Source organism: Tupaia chinensis, unplaced genomic scaffold (assembly GCF_000334495.1).
Source record: "Tupaia chinensis unplaced genomic scaffold, TupChi_1.0 Scaffold146140_1, whole genome shotgun sequence".
Lineage (NCBI taxonomy): Eukaryota > Metazoa > Chordata > Mammalia > Scandentia > Tupaiidae > Tupaia > Tupaia belangeri.
Window position 1 is genome coordinate 2237151 of NW_006205995.1, and position 26943 is coordinate 2264093.

The 26943-nt window shown below is 38.3% G+C and overlaps 1 protein-coding gene and 1 pseudogene across 1 annotated transcript in view; one reads left to right on the top strand and one right to left on the bottom strand.

The window, feature by feature from the left end:
- Window positions 1-26943, bottom strand: part of AP4E1 (adaptor related protein complex 4 subunit epsilon 1) — an 89489-nt gene that overhangs the window by 18817 nt on the left and 43729 nt on the right. The window contains 6 exon segments of the mRNA XM_006168757.3: window positions 2569-2692; window positions 15415-15529; window positions 22404-22706; window positions 25012-25130; window positions 25238-25350; window positions 26385-26524. Coding sequence (XP_006168819.2) covers window positions 2569-2692; window positions 15415-15529; window positions 22404-22706; window positions 25012-25130; window positions 25238-25350; window positions 26385-26524 — 914 coding nt within the window.
- On the top strand, window positions 18284-20269 carry LOC102481273 (SAP domain-containing ribonucleoprotein-like; annotated as a pseudogene).

Sequence of the window (26943 nt, forward strand, 5' to 3'; positions counted from 1 at the left end):
TCGGTCTGTCTGGGGAATGCACACCCCCTATAGCAAAAACTTCTCCAAAAAAAAAAAAAACTATATCTGCTCCTCAAGCTTGAGAGTACCAAAACTAAATGGGAAGGAAAATAAAAGTGTTAACAGGACAAGAAAAAAAGACAAAAAAGAGAATTTGCTATTCATTCAGCATATCATTCCACATTCTTCATGACCTATTCGTGTTATTCTTCTAAATATTTCTTATAACCAACTCTTTAGAGTGTTGACAAATATACAGAGGAACATAGTGTCTGACTTCTTAATGAAAATAACAACTCAAAATTAATCTTCCAATGTTGTCACCTTTGAGATTTTATCCCATTTATTCCAACAATGCTGCCATTAAAATTAAAATAATTTGAACTCCTTTAGATGATCTAAATCTCCTTCATAAACAAGAAAGCCATTTTTATTACTTTAGTCTCACATCAGTATATTCACCAAAATTACCCAGAGTGATCACTGATGTTATTTGGTAAACTCAGCTACTGGGTAATGATAATAATGATAATGACAATTCGTATTAATAGTACCTATCATTTGTCAATCACTTAACTATGCACTGGGTTGTCCTACACACTTCATATATATCCTCTCATTTTACTAACTTAATTATGTTTCTAAAAAATTGTATTTTGGGACCAGCAATTAGAGTAATGGCTATGTCACTGGATTCCCATGTAGTCAACCACGGTTCGAGTCCCAGACCCAGTGGCTTAAAACTCACGCCAGGCACATGTGCATGTGTGCCCAAGATCCCGAGAGGAGAATGGGGGAGAAGGGACTGCGGTGAGGCCATCCCCCCTGGGGGGTGATTTCTCACTTTCTGTCTCTCTGTCTCTCTCTCTGGTGAGTGCACACGCCTCATAACAACAACAACCAAAAAAAACCCTCTCCAAAAAAATATATATTTTTTCAAAATCAAAATCTACCTTAAAAGGATAAAATTCGGTGCCAAATAAGACATTTAAACAAAAGTATCACCAATTTTCAAGATGGCTAGAAAGGAGCTCTGAAAGCAATTCAAGAAAATTATATGACTTTCTCAGGTGAGTATAATCTTCAGGTGACGACGGCCTCACGTGAAGGTTCAAGTGACAAGTGACTACTCCACCTCACTTTATGTTTCTCTCTGTATCTGTCAATCACCCAATGAAATGGACGATTTGTCAGAAGAATGACACAAATAGATAATGAGGAATGTAGAATGATATGCTGACTATATACCTGGGTATGTAAGTCCTGATATGCTTCTTTATTTTTTTTGGAGAGGTTTTTGCTATAGGGCGCATGCCCTCGCCAGACAGACAGAGAGAGACAGAGAGACAGAAAGCAAGAAATCACTCCCCAGGGGGGATGGCCACACCACAATCCCTTCTCCTCCATTCTCCTCTCAGGATCTTGGGCACGCACACACATGCACCTGGCATGAGTTTAAGCCACTGGGTCCGGGACTCGAACTGCAGTTGACTATGTGGGAGTCCAGTGACATAGCCATTACGCTAACTGCTGGTCCCCCTGATATGCTTCTTAAAAAGAAACATAATAGGGTCTACAGGTGGCGTGGTGGTTAAGGGAGCTGGACTCCCACACAGCCTACCACAGTTCGAGTCTTGGACATGGTGGCTTGCTTTACTCTTTCTCTGTCCCTCTCTGGTCAAATTTAAAATAAATAAAATAAAGTTAAACAAAAATAATTATTTTAAAAATGTATAATATATAGTAATAACATACACATTATTACTCTATATAAAGCTTCTACACATCCCATGCTGTCTTAGAAGATCGAAAGGCTCTTTAAGTACACTCATGTGCCACAGAATGACCTTTCAATCAACAGACCACATGACAACGTGCAGCAGCAACAGGCTGTGCCACACAGCCTAGGTGTATAACAGACAAGACCATCCAGGTTTGTGTGATGACCCTCTGCCATGTTCATACCATGACAAAATCACCTAAAGATGCATTTCTCAGAACACAGACCCATGGTAAGTGACACGACTGCATAAAGTCATACTATACAGTGTCAACACTTTGAGAGCACTAAGTAGGAACTGAAACAACAGCCCATATAGAATTTAGCTTTTAGGGGGCTGGCAGGTGGCAAGGTGGTTAAAGTCACTGGACTCCCACATGGCCGACCACGATTTAAGTCCCAGACCAAGTGCCCCTTGTTTTCTCTCTCTCTCTCTCTCTCTCTCTCTCTCTCTCTCTCTCTCTCAATCTCTCTCTCTCTCCCATACTCCCTCTCTCCCTCTCTCCCTCTCTGTTCAAATCAAGATAAATAAATAATTAAAGTTAAATAAAATAATTCTTAAAACAAATTTAGCTTTCAGGAACTCTTCTTAACCATTATACCAAAACACACTGTCACAAATGTGCCTTTCCCTTTGGATTCTCTGATGACCACTGAAACAATAAACTTCTAAGAAATTACCCTAAAACAAGCAAATAATGAGTATGATGATACAGAGCAGAAGGCCAACGGAATGCTAAAGGACATTTAAACACTCAAGTCCATGATTTAACATGAGAGGAACTTACTCTTTTAGCCCCGCCTCAGCACTATTTCCAGATATATCTGACCCGAGAGAAATGCCAGCAGGAGACTGTCGTCCAGTGATGCCAGATGAAGAAAAGGAGAGTCCATAAGGTTCAAAATTGAGAACTGGAATTTAAAGCAAAGATAGAGGTTCATATTTAAAACAAAGCAAGAAACCAAAATCATCATTTACTGTGCACTACAGAAATAAAGAAAAATCCAGAGGCAATTTTTAAACTCTAATGGATCTGAGGGATGATCTAGTCAAATATTTATAGTAATAATAATAAAAAAGTAGTTACCATTTACTGAATGTCTACTGAAGAATTCATATTACTAGGAGATCAAGGGCAAACTGACTTTCATTTATCTTTATTTAACCTCACTTAGAATCTAAAAAGGTATACAATTAGGGAAGGCAACGTGATAAACCAAGTTCAGTGAAAAGTTGCTGCTTTCCTTCAGAAGTGTTCCCTGAGCATGAATAAAGAGATAACCATATTTTACTTAAATAAACATTCCTAGGCTCAATCTGGTGAATAGCTCAACGGATGTTTCTTACGCAAAAATTAAGAGGTTAAGCCAAAGGGCAGGGAGAAGTTCCAAATTAGTAGAACAGAGTTTGAGAATAAAGAAAGAAAAAAACTAGACATGGAAGGAGACAGTACTATAGAGCAGACAAATAAAATTTCAATTCTGAGACAAAAGAATTAAACTCTCATCTAAGGAAGGCCTGGAGAGACTCAAGGCTGAGAACTGAAGTTCAAACCATATTATTTTTTTAAAGTAATGATTTATTTCATTTTATTTGTTGTTATCATTATTATCATTATTATTATTATTATTTTAATTTGACCAGAGAGAGACAGACAGAGAAAGGGAAAGTGAAAAATTAAGTCACCATGTCTGGGACTTGAACCACAATCAGCCATGTGAGAGTCCTGCACCTTAACCACCAAGCAACCTGCCAGCCTCCAAACCATATTATATTCATTCTTCAGTGAAAATTCTCCAAGATCCATACACTGATGAATGACTAAAAGGACCAAAGATTTTGAGGCACTAACTAGATGCGCAAGAGTCAAGTGCATGCAGGGAGCCAGACAAAAATTTATGTACAGGGGCTGGCAGGCAGCGTGGTGGTTAAGACTGGACTCCCACATGGCCAACCACAGTTTGAGTCCTGGACCCAGTGAACTTGCTTTTTCACTTTCCTATTTTCTCTCTAATTAAAAAGTAATAATAAATAAAATTAAATAAAATAATTCTTTTAAAAATGCATGAACAAAAACAGGCAAAGGAAGAAAGTGGCTGAACTGCAACTTTATATACAAGATAATCAGATGAAGAAGAGGACAGGTGGCATGGTGGTTAAGGCACTGGACTCCCATATGGCCGACTATTGTTCCCAGACCTGCCAGCTCGCTTTCTCACCTTCTCTCTCTTTCTCTGCTGAGCACATGTGCACTGTAGCAAATAAAAATAATAAATTAAATAAATCTTTTAAAAAAAGAATAAGGACAGGGGTCTACAGGTGGTTTGGTGGTTTAGGTGCTGAACTCCCATGTGGTCAACAACAGTTCGACTCCTAGACCTGGCAGCTTGCTTTCTTAATTTCCCTCTGTCACTCTGTCTCTCTGTGGTGAATGTGCATACCCTCTGGCAAACTGAAAAATAGTAATAAATAAAATTAAACTTTATAAAGGAAACAAAGAAGGAAAAAAAATCATACCAGGCCTATGTGCATGCATACCCAAAATCCCAGGAGGAGAATGGAGGAGAAGGGACTACAGTGTGGCCATTCCCCCCGACCCTAGGGATGATTTTTTTTTCATTTTCCTGCTCACTATCTCTCTCTGATGAGCACTTGTGCCCTATGGCAAAAAACATTTAAAAAAAAAAAAAAAAAAAGGCTGTCATTAATATCAGGGACTGTGACTTAAAAAACATGATTGAGGGCCAAGGGTAATTCATGCAGAGAAATGAAGGCAGAGAGAGTCCTCAAAGCTGCAGTTACTGAAATAAGCCAGGTAAGAGATAATAACATGTATTATCCCACGCATAAGTAATTCAATATTTAACTCATATCCTTCATTACTTTAAAGGCCTCAATCATATACACATTCCTTTCACTTACCTTGTACTCCGACTCATTTTTTTCCCTTTACTTATTGTAATTTATGATTTATATATAATCATTACACATCTGCGTAGGGTACAGAATGGTCTTTAAAAGAATGTATAAGGATCAGCAGTTGGCATAATGGCTATGTTGCCAGACTCTCATATAGTCAACCGCAGTTTGAGTCCCAGACCCAGTAGCTTAAACTAACACTGGGCACGTGTGCATGTGTGCCCAAGATCCCAAGAGAGGAATGGAGAAGGGATTGTGGCGTGGCTATCCCCCATGCGTGGCTAGCCCCCATGGGGGGTGATTTCTCACTTTCTTTCTCTCTGTCTTTCTCTGTCTTTCTGGCGAGCACACACACTCTAAAACAAAAACCTCTCAAAATTTAAAAAAAAAAAAAAAAGTATAGTAGCAGGGACAGTAGTTGGTGTGGTGGTTGGGGGCGATGGACTTCCACATGGCCAACCGTGGTTCGAATCCTGGACCTGGTGGTTTGCTTTCTTTCTTTCTGTCTCTCTCTCTCTCTCTCTCTGTCCCTCTCTGGTCAAATTAAAATTAAATAAATAAATAGTTTAAAAAATCTTTTTTTAAAAAAAGCATATATACGGTGTGCAATAAACAAATCAGTGACATAAAACATATTCACCATCTTTAACATTTAACATCAAATTATGTTGTGAACATTCAAAACCTGCTCTAATGGTTATTCTGCAAGTATGTATTGAACTGTTTACAATGTTCTTTACTGTGAGATACTATTCTAAAGAAAAACATATTGATTAAAAAGCAGGCAACAGGAGCTGGCAGGTAGTGTGGTGGTTAAGGCACTGGACTCTCACATGGCTAATTCCAGTCTCGGACCTGGTGGCTTACTTTCTCACTCTCCCTCTCTCCCTCTCTGTGTCTCTGTCTCTCTCTGGTATATCAGAAGAATAATAATAAAATAAAATTAAATAAATAGTTCGGAGAAAAAGCAACAATCTCACAAATTAACAAAGATAATATTAGCCAATGAAAGAATTTGTAATTTCCATGTAGAATACTGTGGGAGATAAGAGTTTATAATATGAAAAATATCTGTGGGTATCAATCATCGGTTCAGTTAGAGATAGGTAAAATTGTACATAACAATAGCTCTTCGGGAAGAGACAGAAAAAGAACACTTTTACTTACACACTGTGAGTTCTTGTTAAGACCAGAATACTGTGCTGTGCATAAAGGAGTAAGTACTTGAAAAAACAGTAACTAAACAAAATCAGAAAAAAATGTTTAAAAGTGAAGACATGGTAAAGTCAGTAACTTGGTGATGTGCAGACTTTACAAATTTCTTGATATTAGCCTTTTTAAAATTCATTCCAGGCTGGTGTGACATGTACTCATTTTACAAGTTGTAGTGATGTACAATGATTGAATGTATAAATAAATTAGAAAATAATTTAAAAATTCATTCCAGGGGCCAGCGGGTGGCATAGTGGTTAAGGTGCTGGGCTCCCACATGGTCTACTGTGGTTTGAGTCTTGGACCTGGCGGCTTGAAACACAACAGGTGCATGTGTGTGCATGCCCAAAATCCTGAGAGGTGAATAAAGAAGGGATTGTAGTGTGGTCATCCCCACTAGGGGGTGATTTTTCACTTTCTGTCTCTCTGTCTCTTTCTTCCTCTCAGATGAGTGCACGAGGGCATGTTTTCTTTAAAAAAAAAAAAAAAAAAAAAAAAACTCTTTAAAAAAGAATTTTGCCAAAGAAAGACTCAACTATTTGTAATATTTTGTACTTTTCCTTTGTTATCTGGTTTTATACAATGAATAATGGTTATAATAAATATATAAAAATAGGGACCAGCAGTTAGCGTAATGGCTGTCGCTGGACTCTCACGTAGTCGACCACAGTTCGAGTCCCGGACCTGGTGGCTTAAACTCACGCCGGGTGCGTGTGCATGTGTGCCTAAGATCCCAAGAGGAGAATGGAGGAGAAGGGATTGTGGCATGGCCATCCCCCCTGGGGGGTGATTTCTCGCTTTCTGTCTCTCTGTGTGTACCGTCTATTGAATAACTGGTAAATTTGTATTAGGTTGTCAAGAATGTCAATAATGTACTTTTCTATGCCAAAATGCATCATAACTTTCCCAAAGACCCACTATTTAAGTCTGCTTGTGTGTAAAATAATTAAATCTGCATTTTTAGCCTTTTAGTTGGCAAATTTAGTTCTGACGCTCAATGTTGTTATCAATATGTGCGGCCTTATCCTTTTTTTCTAGTTGTTTTGTGTTCTCTTACTCCTATTCGTCTCCCTTTAGCTTTACTGGCATAATAATTCCTAAGTACTTCCTGAAGAGCTATGTTCATTTTGGTGAATTCTTCCAGCATTTGTTTATCTGGGGCTGATTTTATTTCTCCTTCTCATTTGAAGGATAATCTTGCCGAGTACAGTACTCTTGGCTGATACAGCTTCTCTTTCAGAGTTTTAAATATGCCTTCCCATTCTTACCTCCATTGTTTCAGTTGAGAGACCCGATGTTATTCCAGTTTGTATGTAACTTGGCATTTCTCACCTGCCATTTTTAAAATACTGTCTTTGTCTTTGATTTTTACTAATTTGGTTATGATATGCCTTGGAGAAGATCTTATGTTGTATCTATTTGGTGTCCTTTGTATTCCCCTGGATATAGATGTCCACATACCTCTCTAAGTTTGGAAAGTTTTCAGCTAATAAATTATGAAAGATGTTTTCTATGCCTTTCCCTGTCTCTTTACCTTCTGGAATACCTATTATGTGGCCATTCAGCTGTTAATGGTATCTAGAATTTCCTGTATATTGCCTTCATTTTTAATGAGGTTTTGTCTTCAAGGTCAGAGATCCTTTCCTCTGCAAGGTCTAATCTGCTGTTGCTACTTTTGAGATTGCTTTGATTTCCTGCATCATATTCTTTATCTCCAGAAATTTCTGGTTCTTTTTCAGTGTGTCTATCTCCTTTCCTCCTTCAAGTCATGGAAGGATTTTCTCCTCTCCTGGAATTGGTTCTCTGTCTTCCCCTGAAACTCTTCCCCTGAATCTCTTGGAGTTTTGTTACATAAATATTCTGAATTCTTCTTCTGACATTTCTGTGATCTCTTGTGCTCAACCCACTGTTGGTGAGGAGTTAAGATCTTTTGTGGGGGAAGTACTTCCTAATTTTCTATTTCTTGAGCTCTGCTTTAATGTTCAGTCATCTGGTGGTACCCTCACTTCTTCCTATTTCTCTGAAGTATGTTTCTGTAGCTGTGTACTCCTGAATGTCTCTATGATATGCATAAGCTCTGTGCCAATTTCCCTCTTTGACTGTGGGTGGGAGTGTAGAATTCACAGTAGGAGTTTTGGGTTCAAAAGCGAGGTTCTCTCTTTTTATTGCTAAGGGAGTTATGGGGGAAAGAATTCCTCCAGAGTCTCCTATTCTCAAGTGTTTGGTTCTGTATACCCAAACCTAACTGCTCCCTATGTGGATGAAGGTTGAGCTGACAGGCAGAGTATAAGATGGTAGACCACTCTGAGCGGTGCCCCTGAGCACTGTGCAAGCTGGAAAGCACCCTCAGTCCCCACAGCAGACTGGTTCGGGGGACCCTGCTGATGAACTCAAGCTAAGAAGCGTGGCTTGGGCCTGCCTGTTGGTACTCTCATCTCTAGAACTGCAAGGTCTCCCTTTGTTGGTCCTTCTGTCTTTCTGTACTGTACTTTACCCATTTGGCTATTAAGTCTCTGACCTTCCTCAGCTATTATTTATTATTACCACTTAATTTCAATCATTTAAATTATTTATTTAATAATATTTTTTGAGAGAATAACAATCTCAATGTGCTTTTCCTTTCTTTTTTTTTTTTTTTAAAGAGGTTTTTGCTATAAGGCGTGTGCGCTCCCCAGAAAAACAAAGAGAGACAGAGAGACAGCCAGAAATCACCCCCCCCAGGGGGATGGCCACGCCACAATCCCTACTCCTCCATTCTCTTCTCAGGATCTTGGGCACGCACATACACGTGCCCAGCATGAGTTTAAGCCACCAGGTCCAGGACTCAAACCATGGTTGACTACACAGGAATCCAGCAACATAGCCATTACGCTAACTGCTGGTCCCTCTCAATGTGTTTTTCTGAAAGCCATAGTTCAGGAGACAGAAATATGGCTATTTCCCCTTACTGTTTCTGGTGTTACCAAACACTGGGCCGTAAACACTGGGCTGTAACATACTTAAATAATATCTTAATTAAATAACCCACACTAATTCCTAAATGCTTTTTAGGGGTGTGACTTGGTAATAAAATTTGTTCCTTATCACCCCATCTATTTTTGTCAATTCTTATTATCTTACAGTATTTTCCTGGAGTTTATTTGGACATTTTTTTCCTAATCAAAAGAACTAAGTATCACTTATTAACTATTACTCTCTGTAAATGACTTATAAAGATCTTAAATAAGATCAGTCCCAGAACTGATTGATACTTGAAAGATTCCAGAATTAACAACTCTATGCAAAAAATACCTATTTCTCCCACTCTTTATTTTCTTATAGCCAGTTCCATTTCTAAAATATTTAAATTTATAACTTACTTAGCCAGTTCCAATTCTAAAATATTTAAGTTTATAACTTACTCCATAAATATTTATTAAGCATGTGCTATGTCCTGTCTCATAGCCAGTACTCTTTTATATAACAGTCTAAGCTCATGCACTTTGAACTTTGCTTTAAAGAACCTCTGAAAAATAGATCTGGGAGGAGAAAGGAAGAGTATAATTTAAGAGCTTAACCCTATTTAAAATGATGGTTTTATGGAGGAAAAAATGTACTTGGCAAAGGACTACATCAGCCTGAGGAAGTCCAGGGCTATCTATAATATTTGACTCAGTCACTTAACTGATTTTTAAAAAACAACAGTTCCTAGAATTGGGCTCCCCCTCCTACCAACCCTACACTACTCCACTCTTCTTAGTAATGGCAACTAATGACCTCAGTCATTTGAAAATAAGAAATTATAACAATTGGACCACATCTCTCACTTGTAGAGCTACAAAAGATTTCATGCCAAGCCCAAAATGTCATAAGACTTTGATATGCAATACAGTCACAGGTTGCGCAACTGTAATTTAAAATTTCACTTTTTCCCACCAATATAATCTAACAAAAATAGATAAGGTGTTAATGAGGAAGAAATTTATTTTCCTTTGAAAGAGAATAAAATTTTCTAGATTATTGGATACTACTGTGCTTAATAATGCATCAAAACCCTTAAAAGATAGGGACTGCACTGAATCTGTAAGTCACTTTGGGTAATACGGACATTTAAACAATATTAAGACCTAATCCATGAACGCTGGAGGTCCTTCCATTTATTCATGTTTTGCTGGATATCTTTCATCAATGTTTGGTAGTTTTTAGTACCTAAGTCTTCTGTCTCCTTGGTTAAGTTTATTAATAAGTATTTTCTTTTTTTTTTTTTTTGAGAGGTTTTTTTCTTTTCTTTTTTTTTTTTTTTGCTATAGGGTGCGTGCACTCGCCAGACAGAGAGATAGAAAGCAAGAAATCACCCCCCAGGGGGGGATGGCCACGCTATGCCACAATCCCTTCTCCTCCATTCTCCTCTCAGGATCTTGGGCACGCATGCACACGCGCCCGGCATGAGTTTTAAGCCACCAGGTCCGGGACTCGAACCATGGTTGACTACGTGGGAGTCCAGCAACATAGCCATTATGCTAACTGCTGGTCCCAAGTATTTTCATTTTTTTGATGGTATTGTAAATTGATATGTTTTCCTAGTGTCCTCTTCAAATAGTTGGTTGTTAACATATAGGAACGCAACTTTTTTTTTATGCTAATACTGTATCCTACAAACTTACTGAATTTGCTTATTTGTTCTAGGATTTTTTTTTTTAATGAAGTTTTTAGAGATGTGTATGTGTGTGTGTTCATGTCTGTAAAGAGGAATTTCACTTTTTCCTTTCTAATTTACATGTGTTTCTTTTTTTCTGACCCAACTGCTCCAACCTGGTACTGTGTTGACTAGAAATGGAAAGAGTAAACATCTTAACTTTGTTCCCGATCTTAGAGCAAAAGATTTCAGTTTTTCCTCTATGATGGTATGGGTTATAGGTTTCTCATATAGGACCTTTTTTATATTAATGTATTTCTTTCCATTCCTAGTTTGTTCAGAGTTTCTATCATGAAATGGTGCTGAATTTTATCTAACACTCTTTGTACATCGAGAAAATCGTGACCTTTAACCTTTATTAACGAGCTGTTTCACATTAGTGTGATATCAATGTGATGTATCACATTAATTGATTTTTATATGTTGAACCACTCTAGCATCCCAGGAATAAATCCATCTTGGTCATGATATATGATCCTTTTAATGTGCTGTTAGATTCAGTTTTCTAGTAGTTAGTAGATTTCTTCATCAATATTCACCCTGGATACTGAAGTTTTCTCTTCCTCTGTGGTGTCTGTCTGACTTTTGTATCAGGGTAATTCTAGTCTAATGAAATAAGTTTGGAAGTATTCTCTCTTCACATTTTTGAAAGAGTTTGAGAAGGATTGGTATTAATTCTTATTTAAATGTCTGGTAGAGCTCACCAGTGAAAAACCATAAATGACCACAAATAGCCAAATCAATCTTGAGAAAGAACTGTGTTGTCTTTCTACATCGAGAAAATCGTGACCTTTAACCTTTATTAACGAGCTGTTTCACATTAGTGTGATATCAATGTGATGTATCACATTAATTGATTTTTATATGTTGAACCACTCTAGCATCCCAGGAATAAATCCATCTTGGTCATGATATATGATCCTTTTAATGTGCTGTTAGATTCAGTTTTCTAGTAGTTAGTAGATTTCTTCATCAATATTCACCCTGGATACTGAAGTTTTCTCTTCCTCTGTGGTGTCTGTCTGACTTTTGTATCAGGGTAATTCTAGTCTAATGAAATAAGTTTGGAAGTATTCTCTCTTCACATTTTTGAAAGAGTTTGAGAAGGATTGGTATTAATTCTTATTTAAATGTCTGGTAGAGCTCACCAGTGAAAAACCATAAATGACCACAAATAGCCAAATCAATCTTGAGAAAGAACTGTGTTGGAGGCATCCCATTTCCTGACTTCAAAATATATCACAGAGCAGGACCAGCAGATGGTGTAATGGTTACATCGCTGGATACCCACATGGTCAACTGCAGTTCAAGTCCCAGATCTGAGAGCTTGAGACACATCAAACACGTAAGTGCATGGCTAAAATTCCAAGAGGAGAATGGATGAGATGGAATTGCAGTGTGGCCAACCCCACCCAGAGGGTGATTTCTAGCTTTCTGTCTCACTGTCTCTCCGGCAAGCACATGCGCACTATAGCAAACCTCTCTTTACAAAAAAGGAACTATAATAATCAAAACAAAAACAAGTGTGACTACACCAAACCAAAAAAGCTTCTGCCCAGCAAGAAAAAAAAAAAAAACTCAAAAGAGTAAAAAAGTAACCTATAAAATACAAAAATATTTACAAACTACATAGCTGATGAGGGGTTAATATCCAAAATATATAAGGAATCCCTATGACTCAAAAGTTTAAAAAACAAAAAAGCTAATAACTTGACTTAAAAATAAGCTAAGAACTTGCATAAATATATCTCCAAAGAAGACATACAAATGGCCAACAAGTCAAGTAAATGAAAAAATATTCCGTGTCATGAATCATCAGAAAAAGCAAATCAAAACCACAAGGTATTACTTCCTATCTAACAAGATGACTATTTTATCAAAAAAACCCAAAAGACAGACCCAACCACAGTGACACAGGTGGTAGGGTACCACTGTGCTATACGGGAGGCATAAGGGAAGGCCCAGGTTCAGGTCCTGGGTGAACTTGAACAAGCCAGGTGTATCCATGGGTGCACCCATAATCTTGCCGAGAAGGCTGGGAGTGGAGGGGTCGAGTCAGGGTTATCTGTGTGTGTAAATAAATAAATAAACTTTAAAAAGACAACAGGTGGGACCAGCAGACGGCATAACGGTTACATTGCTAGATTCCCATAGTTGAATGCAGTTTGATTACCGGACTGGGTGGCTTGAGACTCACGCTGGGCATGTGTGCATGTGTGCCCAAGATCCCAAGAGGATAATGGAGGAGAAGGGATTACAGTGTGGCCATACCCCCTAGCAGGTGATTTCTCACTTTCTGTCTCTCTGGTGAGCACACGTGCCCTATAGCAAAAAATCGGCACACGGCCCCTAAAGAAAAAAAACCCTAAAAAAAAAAAAAAAAAAAAAAAAAGACAATAGGTATTGCCAAGGATATAGAGAAACTAGAACACTTACACACTGTTGGTAGAAATGGAAAATGGTGTAGCCACCAGAAAAATTAAAAATAGAATCACCATATGATCTAGTAATCCTACTACTGGGTATTTACCCCAAAGAATTAAAATCAGGACCATGAAGAATTATAGCACTCTTATGTTCATTACAGCACTATACACAATAGTCAAGATGTGAAAATAACCTAAATGTCCTCCAACAGATGAATAGATAAAGAAAATATGGTATGGGGCCACCAGGTGCTGTAGTGATTAGGGCACTGGACTCCCACATGCCAACTACAGTTCAAGTTCCCAACCTTGCAGCTTGCTTTCTCGTTTTCCTTCTCTCTCGCTCTCTCTCTGTCTCTGTCTCTGTCTCTCTCTGGTCAAATTAAAAAATAAATAGGCAAATAAATGAAGTTAAATGAAAATAATTAGAGAAAAATAATAAAGTTAAATAACTCTTTAAAAAATACAACTAAAAAAAAATATGGTGTATACACACACACACACTCACACAGGAGAACTACAAGCCTTTTAAAAAAAGGAAATAATGCAATATGTAACAACAGTGATGACTTTCAGGATTCTGTGCTGCATGAAATAAGCCAGTCACAGAAAGACAAAACCTCTATGATTCTACTTATATGAAATATCTTAAATGATCAAATTCACAGACGCAGAGAGGGACAGTGGCTGTTAGGAAATAAAAGGGGGGGAAAATGGGAAGTTAGTTACCAATAGGCAGAACATTTCAGAAAAACAAGATGAATTGAGCACTAGAGATGTGCTGTACAACTTTATACCTACGGTCAATATATAATACACTTAAAATCTGTTAACAGGGTAGATTTCATGTTAGATGTTCTTACCACAATAAAATAAAGATATTAAAATTAAATCGGGACCAGCAGTTGGTGTAATAGCTGTCGCTGGACTCCCATGTAGTTGACCACAGTTCAAGTCCCGGACTCAGTGGCTTAAACTCACACCAGGTGCGTGTGCGTGCATGTCTAAGATCCCGAGAGGAGAAGGGAGGAGAAGGGATTGCGGCGTGGCCATCCCCCCTGGGGGGTGATTTCTCACTTCCTGTCTCTATGTCTCTCTCTGTCTTTCTGGCGACCGCACATGCCCTAGAGCAAAAACCTCTCCAAAGAAAATAAATAAATAAATAATTAAATAAGCCTTATTAGCGTCTTTAACTTTTTGGTACCACTTTAGGATCACCTGTTTCGTTGTACGCAGAACACCTAGCACAGAGCCTGAAAAATAATAAACACCCAACAAAAGCAAATAATGAAAACAATAAAACCTTCCAGCATTTAACTTTTTATTACTGACATTCTTAATTCCTAAAGAGATAATATTCATATATATACTTCCCATCCACCATCCAAATAATACAATAAGATTTCTCCTTTACCAAAATCATGACAGAAGTCTTTCCCTGACGATTTGCATTTCTAAGTATAAAGTTATTCTTTCTTTTCTTAGCTTTTCCTAACTTCACAGATCAGATATTTCATTAAAGAAAATATTCTACCACACAGGAAATACTAGACTGCCTGGAATGAAAATGAAACTCACTAGTCCAGAGTAACCGAGTTTGTTTCCTGAAACTTTCTCACAGATACTTGCACACTAATACATGTCAGCCTTCCAGCACAGCGACCAACATGACAATTCAGCCTTCACATTTTTTCAAAATCCCAGTGTGCCCGGGACCAGCAGTTAGCGTAATGGCTATGTTGCTGGACTCCCATATAGTTGGCCGCAGTTCGAGTCCCGAACCCAATGGCTTAAATTCACGCCGGGCGCGTGTACGTGTGTGCCCAAGATCCCGAGAGGAGAATGGGGGGGGATTGTGGTGTGGCTATTCCCCCTGGGGGGTGATTTCTCGCTTTCTGTCTATCTCTCTCTCTCTCTCTCTGTCTTCCTGGCGAGCAAATGCGCCCTATAGCAAAAACGTCTCAAAAAAAAAAAAATCCCAGCGTGCCTGTCATACCTTGGGCACCTGTATACATGAAGACTTTGGGGATATCTATCTCAAGGCTATAATTTTTTTCTGAGTACCTAAAAACCTAGTTAGAGTAAACAAATCACAAGCAGATCTAAAGAGGAATAATAAAATGTAAATGTTCTTGGTAATTTACCTACTTGACTACAGTAACAATTACATTTAAAAATTCATGTCCCTATAATCTAGATTATAAACCACAGAAATATTACCTCTATCTGGGCCAGCAGGTGGCATGGTTAAAGGTGCTGGACTCCCACATGGCTGACTACGGTTTGAGTCCCAGACCTGGTGGCTTGCTCTCTCTTTCTCTTACTCTGTCTCTCTCTGGTCAAATTGAAATAAAGGAATAAATAAATAAAGTTAAGTAAAATAATAATTTTTTTAAGTTACCTTTTTCCTGAGAAAGTCTTTCCTCCTGGCGTTGGTGGTGAGGTTTGTAAGGCGCTGCCCCCTGACTCAGTCCTTCAGCCACAAAACCATCCAGAAAAGATAAGGAAGCATCTACCTGTATTAAAATTAAGCAAAAATTAGGAATCAAACAAATGTATTAAGTAGTAGACTGTATATTCACATAAGTAATCTTAGCCTATATATCCTTAAAATTTTTTTTTCGAGAGAGATTTTTGCTGTAGGGTGTGTGTGTTCGTCAAAGAGAGAGAGACAGAAAGCAAGAGTTTACCCTTCTAGGGGGATTGCCACGATATAATCTCTTCTCCTCCATTCTCCTCTCAGGATCTTGGGCAAGCACCCACGCACACATGCCTGGTGTGAGTTTTAAGCCACTGGGTCTGAGACTTGTAGTCAGTCAACCATGTGGGAGTCCAGTGACACAACCATTATGCTATCTGCTGGTCTCTATCCTTAAAATTGTCACTGGACTCCCATGTAGTCAACTGTAGTTCGAGTCCTGGACCTGGCAGCTTAAACTCACTACGGGCACGTATGTGTGCATGCCCAAGATCCCAAGAGGAGAATAGAGGAGAAGAAATTGCAGTGTGGCCATCCCCACTGGGGATGATTTCTCGCTTTCTGTCTCGCTCTTCAGTAGAGTGCACACCCCCTATAGAACAAAAAAAAAAAAAAAAAAAAACTCTCAAAAAAAATTTTAAGTGGAAAAGAAAGTCCTCAATTCTAAAAAATGTTACTCAACTCTCTATCTCTAGCTTTCTGAGACACCTATAAACAGATCACCCAGTTAAGGATCTAATAATATTAGATTATTTTCAATTATCATTAATTTCACTGCATTACAGAATACATTTCTGAGGATCTAATATATATTTTTTAAATATTTTATTTAACTTTATTTATTGTTATTATTCTTTTCCAGTTTGATCAGAGAGAGAAAGGAAGCAAGCCTCCAGGTCCAGGACTTGAACTGTGGTTGGCCATGTGGGAGTCCAGCGCCGTTAGCCACCACTTCACCTGCCGGCCCCAGGATATAATATGTTAAGACATCCTATTAGGTGCTATGATTGAGGCAAAGGAAGACACAGTTCCTACCCTCAGGAAACTTGTAACTCTACAGGAGAGAAACTCCAAAACCCGGGGTGTAGTGACTACTGATTTCCTGCTTCTAGGAGCTAAAATCAAGGTGCTAGGAGTGGTAGTTCCTTCCGGATACTCCAGGGGACCATGTGTTTCTTGTCTCTGAGCTTCTAGGGACTTCCAGTAATCCTTGGCTTATGGCTACCTCATTCCAATCTCTCCTTCTGTTGTTACTTTTACTTCTTTCCAACCTCTAGCCCATTAAAACGACTTTGGGTAGGGGTCAGCAGATGGCATAGCAGTTACATTGCTGGGCTCCCACAAGGCTGACTGTAATCTGAGTCCCGGACCCAGTGGCTTAAAACTCATCGGGCACATACATGTGTATGCTCAAGATCCCAGGAGGAAAATGGAAGGGAAAGGACTACAGCATGGCCATCCCCCCCAGGGGGTGATTTCTCACTTTCCTTCTCACTGTCTCTGTCTCTCCCCAACCCCAAGCATGTGCCCTAAGGCAAAAACCTCTAAAGAAAAAAAAATGGACTTTAGGGTAATAAAAATACTTTTTAACTTTAAAAATTTTTTAAATAAAATAATTTAGAAAAGAATTTTAGGGCGCAGTAGGTGGCATGGTGTTCAAGGCGCTAGACTCCCACACAGTCGATAGTGGTTTGAGTCTTAGATCTGGAGGCCCGAAAATCATACCAAGTGCATGTGTGTGCATGCCTAAAATCCCAAGAGAATGGGGAAGAAGGGGCTGCAACATGACTATTCCCCAATGGGGCGGGGGGGGGGGGGACCCCTCTTCTCACCTCCCTCTCTATCTCTCTGGCAAGCGCACGTTCTCTATGGCAAAAAATAAACAAACAAACAAATAAATAATTTTTAGAAGGAATTTTAATCATCTTTGTGATTATAACAATCTACCTAGACAATCTAGAATAATCCCCCCATCGCAAAATATTTATACCACATTATAAAATTCCTTTAACATTTAAGGTAATTTCCCAGCTGCTTTGGTACAGCAGTAGCACAAGTATCCTGCAAAGCTGGAAAGCATATGGCTGGCCATGGGTTTAGATTCCCAGGTTGGCCTGAGAACACACTGAGCATGCATGCTGGTACCCAGGATTCTGAGAGCTGGAAGGCTGGAGAAAGGGGATCACAATATGACAAGACCCTGTGGAGGGGGTTCCTCTTTCTCTCTCGTGAGTATATACAATACACATGCACTACCATTTAAAAATAAAAAAAAAATTAAGGCAATGCATGCGCAAATTCCAGGGAGATGTAGATACCTTGGGGCTGACAGGTGGCATGGTGGTTAAGGGCGCTGGACTCCCACATGGCCAACTGCAGTTCAAGTCCTAGACCTGCTGGCTCACTCTCGCTCTCTCCCTCTCTCTCTCTGTCCCTCTCTGGTCAAAATGAAAGAAAAAAAGAGAGAGAGAGAGAGAGAGAAAGAAACAAAGTTAGTTAGTTAAATAAAATAATTCTTAAAATAAAAAAGACGTGGATACCTTTAGAGGCCAATTATTCAGCCTCCCCTAATACCTGTGGTTTTACTTTCTTATTCCTTTGTATCTGAAAGTGCATTTTCACATATCTTTGGATAACTACTTGTTTTGGCAAGAATGAATAGAAAGGTACAAGAAAATGAATGATTAAATGAAAAGATGAAAAAATGATGACATGAAGAAGGAGCAAGGGGAAAGGGAGAAAAGAAAAAGAATAGAGAAAAAGTATATACACACAAGGGGATAGGGCAGCAATGACCCCAGAAACCAACCACAAATGTGCTTCTCCTGATTTAGACAAGTATATACAAACAGCTCAGATCATTTATATAGATCAGTAGGTAATTCTCAAACGTATGTAAGTGGCACCTCATACTCTGAATTTGGAAAGGTTTAGCTTCACTAAGATTCTTAAGAGATGAGGCTATGTACTCAGCATTATCTTTTATGGAGGGAAAAACGGAAGTGTGGTTACTCCATAGGGTAATAATACTATGTGCACATATTCATTCATATTTCAGTAGACATCTCTGCTTTTTCTCAAATCTATGGAAAATTACTTGATGCTTTTCCAAATGCTAAAGAAGACTTCTACACTTGAGCTATGAACAAACAGCTATGAACAAACAAACAAAATGAAAACAAGCCATGAAAACCTCAGTCAAAATTAGTGGAAATATTGCTTGCTCTCTTCTCTTTCTCAACTGTAAGACATCTGACACATAAAAACGTGAACAAATCTGCAGCCTTTTGGAAATTTTCTCATTTATACCAACTTGAGGGACAGGCTGGTATGAGTTAAGAGTTGAGTAATAGACCAGCCCTGTGGCTGAGTGGTTAAGAAAAGGGGATCCCACATGGCCAGCTTCGCAGTGCAAGATCCAGACTGGTGGATCTTGAACATGCACCAGGTATGTGTGCATACATGTCCAAAACTCTGACAGGAAGGAGAAACAAAGAAAAGGGGATTGTGGTGTGACCATGCCTGGGGCGGGCGGTGGGGGGTTACTTTTTGCCTCTAACTCTCTCTGGCGAGCGTACACAAGCTCTGGCAAATTCAAAAGTAAAGAAAGAAAGATGAAGAGTCACTAAGAGCTTTAGATAAAAAGGAGTCAGGGCCAGGGCCAGCCGGTAGCACGGTGGTTAACAGGAAAATGGAGGACAGGGGATTGTGGTGTGGCCCTCTCCCTGGGGGATGATTTCTCACTTTCCCTCTCTCTAGCAAGCACATGCACCCTATGGCAAAAACCTAAATACGTAAATAAAATGTTTAAAGGAGTGATGACTGAAAGTAGGTAGGAAAAGGGAAGGCAGGAATTCAGGTTCCAAAGTGGTGAAGAATTTAGATAGTAGGCCTAGTGAAGTAGAGGGGTAATAAGATGGTGGCAGAAGACAGTGGAGCTCCATAAACTGAAGCTTGCTGAACTAAAGGAAGAATGTCGTGTCGAGCCTAAGTTTGGACACCAAGGGAATAAAGCAAGATCTCATTAACAGGCTTTGGGCATACCTTGAAGAGTATGCTGAAGAGGGGGTGGTTGGAGACATACTAGGAGATGAAACAGGAAAAAGAACCAAAGCCCACAGAACTGCCTGCCAAAGAGGAAGAGCTCCCTGAAAAAAACTGTTGATGTGGCAGAGAAGAAAGTGGTAAAAATTACATCTGAAATACCACAGACCAAAAGAATGCAGAAGAGGGCCAAACAATTCAATGTGCTTGAATTGTTTCTTATGCTCAATGAGCCTGGAGAGTAAGAAGCTGCTCTGCAGCGAAATTTGGGATTTCTTCTGTCCAACAGGAGGTCTGTCATCTGACACCAAGCCTGTGCTTAACTTGGATCAGCTAAAGGAAAGCTCAAAGACTTGGTTTGAATTCCTCTTCAACCTCCTGAAAGTCTGAAGATGATGAGGAGTTGAGTAAGAGGAAGGAACAATTTAGGTCTGTCACAAGTTTAGCTAGAACTGAAACTACACAGGGTACGGAGGCAAAGAAGAAAAAAGCAGAGCATTTTGGGATTGCCTAATGAAAATTTTTTGCTGCTTTCTGTTTTCTTGTGTTTTCCATTTATCTGGTTCTTCCTGGTCACATATAATATACCTAAGTGCAGAGCTATATGCCTACATCCTGCCTGAAGATGAAGGAGCATGAACCCAAGACCATCATGAACACCAGCAGCAGTCTGACTTACTGCTATTCCAACCTTAGGTTGCTGTGTTTTCGTTTTTGTTTTTAAATATTTTGCTTTTTAATATAAAAAAAAAAAGAAAAAAAGAATTTAGATAGTAGATGGGACAAAACGAAACGGAGAACTTTTTTTTTACATTCTCAAAGAAAATTAATAGCAATTAAATGAGTTATAGAATTTCAAAGGAAATAAAAATAAAAGAAATTTATAAATTATATTACAGAGATTATTGTCACAGGATATAAATATCTTCTCGGTAGTTCTTTTTTTTTAACTTTTTAAAATATACATTTATTTTATTTATTACTTTTATTATTTAATTTGACAAGCAAAGGCGAGAGAGAGGAAGTCAGAGAGCAAACTGTCAGGTCCAAGACTTGAACCAGGGTCAGCCATGTGGGAGTCTAGCACCTCAACCACCATGCAACCTGCCGACCCCTCTATAAATATTTTTATCTTATTTTTTTATTATCATCATCATAATCTTCTTTATATTACATTGGATTACATATAACTTTACAGTGTATTACATTGTTTTTTCAAAAGGGAATGCCATGCATGTCCGTCAGTACAGAGACATTAATCTCCCCACTTCAACATTCAATATCTTTTCTATGTTTTCCCCAATCATTATTTTTATTATTCTAATTATTTTTTAAAACAGTCAATTGCTATTTCTCATTTTGCTTGTAAAAATACTTTGCCCATCATGAGATACTTCTCAGACCAATCCAGTTGAGAATACTATACATGTCATCATCAACAGTTAATAAGCCATATATGTTTCTCACTAATGTCCTGTCGCTCTATTGTTCACTTGCTATCTTTTTCTATCCTCTTCTCTTCATTTCCCCCATTCCACACTGTCCTATTCTCATTAAGTACCTTCACTGCTTTTATGTCCTCCGATTTTTTGCTCTCTATCATAGAATGCGGATAGTCGGTATATATTGAGTGGATACATACAATATCTTTCTTTCATAGCCTGGCTTACTTCACTCAGCAATAGATCCTCCATATCTGACCATTTTCTATCAAATTCCAGGGTCTTGTTATTTTTTATGGCTGAGTAGTATTCCATAGAGTATATATACCACACTTTTCCAATCCATTCATCAGTTTGTGGACATTTAGGTTGGTTCCATGTCTTGGCAATTGTGAATAATGCTGCAATAAACATGGATGTGCAAGCACTTTTCTGACTGAGCGTTCTCCTGTCTTTTGGGTAAATACCCAGAAGTGGGATTGCTGGATCAAATGGTAGTTCTATTTGTAGATCTTTGAGGAACCTCCATATTGTTCTCCACAGTGGTTGAACTAGTTTACATTCCCACCAACAGTGTAGGAGGGTTCCCTTTTCACCACATCCCCGCCAACACTTATCACTTTTTATATTCTTAATCTTTGCCATTCTGACAGGGGTTAGGTGGTATCTCATTGTGGTTTTTATCTGCATCTCCCTTATGATGAGGGATGTTGAGCATTTCCTCATATGCTTTTTGGCTGTTCGTATGTCTTCCTTAGAGAGACTTTTGTTCAGCTCACTTTCCCATCTTTTAATCGGGTTAATCATTGTTTTTCGCATAAGGCACTTGAGTTCCCTATGTATTCTGGTTATCAGTCCCTTGTCTGAGGCATATTTAACAAAAATATTTTCCCATTCTGAGGGTTGTCGGTTCACACTTGTTACTGTGTCCTTTGCTGTGCAAAAACTTCTTAGTCTAATATAGTCCCACTTGTCTATTTTAGGGATTATTGCCTGTGCTTTGGGAGTCTTATTTAAGAAGTCTTTGCCTACTCCAATGTCTCCCAGAGTTTCCCCAGCATTTTCCACAAGTAGTTTTATTGTCTGAGGTCTTAGGTTCAGATCTTTGATCCACTTTGAGTTGACTGTTGTTAATGGTGAAAGATGGGGGTTCAGTTTCATCTTTCTGCAAGTGGATACCCAGTTTTTCCAGCCTTCTCGGTAGTTCTTTAGAAGGGACATTCTGTTGTCCCTGACTACTAAGAGTTGGTACTGAATGAAGCTCACAAATTCTCCCTCATGCTAATGTAAGATAAGCTCCAACCTTCACCAATGGGAACTGTATTTTGATATATTCCTGATATATCACAACTGCAAGAATTACTTTCAGAACAATGCAATTCCTAAAAAAAAAAAAAAAAAAAAAAAGGAACACAGATGTCTTACCACCATGTCTTCACAACTCTTATCCACCGGAAGCAAGTTCCTCATAAGTTCCACATTCTCACACAAATGTTTTAATTCAAATGCATGTTGCCTGATACAAGTATCCAAAGATATGGTAAATTCCTGGATTAATCTCTCTACTATATTAGAAGTGTGTGCTTGGGCTGTCAACTTGGTCACAGCAGCAATTAACCAGGCTTTTGTTTCTGAAGAAACTGAGTCATTCATAAGTAACTTGTAGAGCTTAGTTATAACTTCCTCTGGTGTTTCCCTGTCTGAGAGGTAGGAATACTCCCCTAACACCTATGAGTAAAACAAAGAGATGTTAATAAACATACCAAGTTATACAGTAAACTATACTCATACATCTAAACAAAGTGCCTACTGGTAGAGTGAATTTAATCTAGATTAAATATTACCTCATGGTGAAGAAATTATTAGATAAAAATGCAATTGTATGACTTTAGGTTCAAAATTATACCAAAAATTAAAATTCAGTACAAAAAGATTTTCTACATCTTTGTCGTGCACAATATATACAAAACAAACATACCTTTACAATAGCTTTCTTCTGGACTTTCAGAGTTAGTTGTTTTTATAAGCACTTTTCACATTCTGTTATTATTTCTAATACACATTCAAGTAAGTAACTGTCATATGCTAGCATGGGTAGGAGTTACCCGTGGTGTTTCATAAAAATACAAATTTCTAGCCTCTATCCCCAGACATTCTGACTTAATATGTCTGTTGTCCCTAAGGACATACATTTTTTTAAAAGAATTATTTAACTTTATTTATTCATTTCAATTTGACCAGAGAGAGAGAGAGGGAAAATGAGAAAGCAAGCCACCAGATCCAGGACTCAAAACGTGGTCAGCCAAGTGGGAGTCCAGTACCCTTAACCACCATGCCACCTGCTGGCCCCATCCCCAGGACATAAATTTTGAACAAGCAGAAGTTGGTTCTGATAGGAGATGGTCCACAGAATCGATTCCAAGGAACACTGATCTATGTTCTATGTCCTTTTCCTCATATCTAACTTAGTCAGGGGGTACTGGTCTAAGGATCATTAACTGATAATGTGGGGACAGTGATATTTTCCTGAATAGTATTCATAGAATATTTTTATGGTTTTGGTATAATATTAGGACAGCAAGAAAAGAGGCAGGTAGGATGACAGGCAAGGGAATTTTGATAGCTAGTAACAAGAGAAAAAGAAATAGGACTAAACGAGTTCAGTCCTCAAGATAATCTATAGAGTGGTTCAAAGAAATGAAAGATGGCTCTGAAGAGTAGGCAACTTAAGGGACCAGCAGTTAGCGTAATGGCTATGTCACTGGACTCCCATGTAGTCGACCGTGGTTCAAGTCCTGGACCTGGTGGCTTAAGCTCACACTGGGTGCATGTGTGTGCGTGCCCGAGAGCCCGAGAGGAGAATGGAGGAGAAGGGACTGCAGCGTGGCCATCCCCCCGGGTGGGGCAAGCACACACGCCCTATAGCAAAAAAAAAAACTCTCAAAAAAAAAAATTGGACTAGCAGATGATGTAATGGTTAGGTTACATCACTGGATTCCCATGTAGTCAACCACAGTTCAAGTCCCGAACCTGACAGCTTAAAACTCAAGCTAGGGGGAACCAGCAGTTAGCGTAATGGTTATGTCGCTGGACTCCCACGTAGTCCACCGCGGTACGTGTCCCGGACCCAGTGGCTTAAAACTCACGCCGGGCGCATGTGCGTGCGTGCATGCCCAAGATCCCGAGAGGAGAATAGAGGAGAAGGGATTGCCACCCCCCCGGGGGGTGATTTCTCGCTTTCTGTCTCTCTGTCTCTCTCTGTCTGGCGAGCGCACGCGCCCTATAACAAAAACTTCTCAATAAAAAAAATTAAAAAAAACCCTCAAGCTAGGCATGTGTGCGTATGTGCCCAAAATCCCAAGAGGATGGAGGAGAAGGGATTGCAGCATTGCCATCCCCCTTGGGGGTTTATTTCTTGCTTTCTGTCTCTCTGTCTCTCTCTGTCTGACAAGCACACACACCCTATAACAAAAATCTCTCTTAAAAAAGAAAGAAGAAAAGAAATTTAAAAGACCTAAAATCAGACAGAATATTTTCTCTGATCACAATGGAGATCAGCAACAGAAATTAACAGAGAATTTCCCAAATACTTGGAAACTAAACAACGTTCTAAGCAACCCAAGAGAAAAATGTAGTCTGAAGGAAATTTTAAAAATACACTGAACTGGATAAAAATTCAGTTAAGAAATTTTTAATAAAATTGAATTGGTAATTTAAAAAAAAAAAAAAAGAAATTTCCAGGTCCAGATAGTTTCACTGGGAAATCTTAATTTTTTTAAAGCAGAACCAACATCGATTCTACACAACATCTAAACCAACACCCACATTTAAACAATATGAACAAGTGAAGTAGCAGAAGGAGAATGGACACTTTTTACTATTTATATGTCCTGTGGCCACTGGGAAAGAAAACCAACAGCCAAAGAAATCAGCTGGGTAGAACTAAATGAATTCAGAAAGAAATATGTTAACATTCAGTTGTTTTTTTATTTTTAAAGTCATATGAATTTATGATTTAATGTACTTTGCTCACCCAACTCATTACTTGAAGAAACCTCTGTGGATAGAATACATTTTCTACATCTAGTAAAGTAAGATAAGACTGAACCGCATAGAGTCTTAGTTGTTGGTCTTCTGTTTCATCATCAAAACCTATAAAGAAATTGATATGCCGGTTTAATTTCCTCTCAATTCCCTAAGGATTTTGTAATAAAAACATTTAATTTAAAAATTCTTACAGGATGCAGTGTTTTACCAACCTTCCGCGAGTAGTCTCAGAAAGTTATTGGGAATATCAGGATGTATTACATCACCTCCCACTGAAAACACAGCATTCATTGTCTGAATAAACCACGCATTATCAGGAGCATATGTGTCCACAGTGTTAAGAACAAGTACACTTCCAAATGCCACTTATTAAAATTATCCTTCCACAGCAACTTTTTTAAAAATAACCCCAATCCATCCGACACTGGCATTTTATCTTTAATTTCTTTAACCATAAATTGTTCTATACCTTGTTTTATGTAAAATAGGTGCTCAGTACAAGCTTATTTAATAAATTTAACAAACTGAGTTTATGTCACTTTATCTAGCACCAGGCTTACACATAAAGGCACCCAATAAATAGATGTAAAATAACAAACATATTAAAAAAAAAAAAAAAAACAGCTAAATAGGGACTAAGAACTAATGGAAAATTATATACACTTTAGAGAGATTAAATGTCTATCTACTTGGAACAAGTTCTTTAACCTCTTTCTAATCTGTTTTCCTCATCAGTTCTAAAATTGTATCAATCTTCTGTCCAGGGCTATAGAACTCTCCAGAACAAAATTACACTTGAGCAGATTTCTGAGATAATTTGATTATTATTCACTCATTTCTTCTTAGAATTAAATGGACATTTTCTTCTTAAATGGACTATCCTTATGACCTGTAACGTCCCTCTGACTTTTAAAAAACAAAAGTGAGGAAAAGTAACATGTGAATGGAGTTCCCAAATACCTTTTTATGATCATTTCTAGAATAAATAATAATGCAAGGGGCAAGTTATAGCATCCTAACCAACCCACTCTTCCAAAAAACAAGGACTTTTACTCAGAAAAGAAAATGAGTAAGAAGTAAAGCCAAAAACAAGGAAGGACTAAAATAAGAACCAAGTACAGGTTCCTGTATTTTCCTGCTCAAAATACTCTCTGAGTGAAAGAAACCAGAGAAAAAGCCACCCCGTAGGAGGCTATCGCCTAACACAAATTCCTGTTTTTGACAACACTTGAAAATCAGTAATAGAAGCTACCACTGAATCTTCTAAACTCCACTTGCAAGTGACCACATCTATATCCACCACTTTAAAATCACTGTATAACTAAAGGTATTTTATGAATCATCGTTCAAAAAGGATATTTTTCAGCCAGCTCAGCTATTTTGCCAACCAAATTGACGATAATGTATTCTTCTTTGCTCTGATGTAAATATTCAAGCATTTTCTGGACAATAACGGTTATATTCTGTGCATTAGTAATTCTATAAAGAAGTTCCAGAGTCTATATAAAGAGGAGAAATAAAGACTATATTATAAAATTATGCATGATCTGACCAGTAAATAATTAACATATAGGTTCATCATACAGTTTATTATTCTACTTCTATGTGAATCTACTAGGCAGTCAATAAATGTAGATTTTAATTAAAATAAAGGTTAAGAAAGATATAACTTGTCAAAATATGCATTATAATTCAAATAAATTAACTCTAATGTTTAAAAGCTTTCTACTGAAAATTAAAATCTGGCATCTATGAATGATAAAACATGTAAAAAGTAAAATGTCAGAGGTTTATATTATGCTTTTCTAAAAATGTAACAGTTCTGGGACCAGCAGTTAGCGTAATGGCTATGTCGCTGAACTCCCATGTAGTCGACCACGGTTGGAGTCCCGGATCGGGTGGCTTAAACTCATGCAGG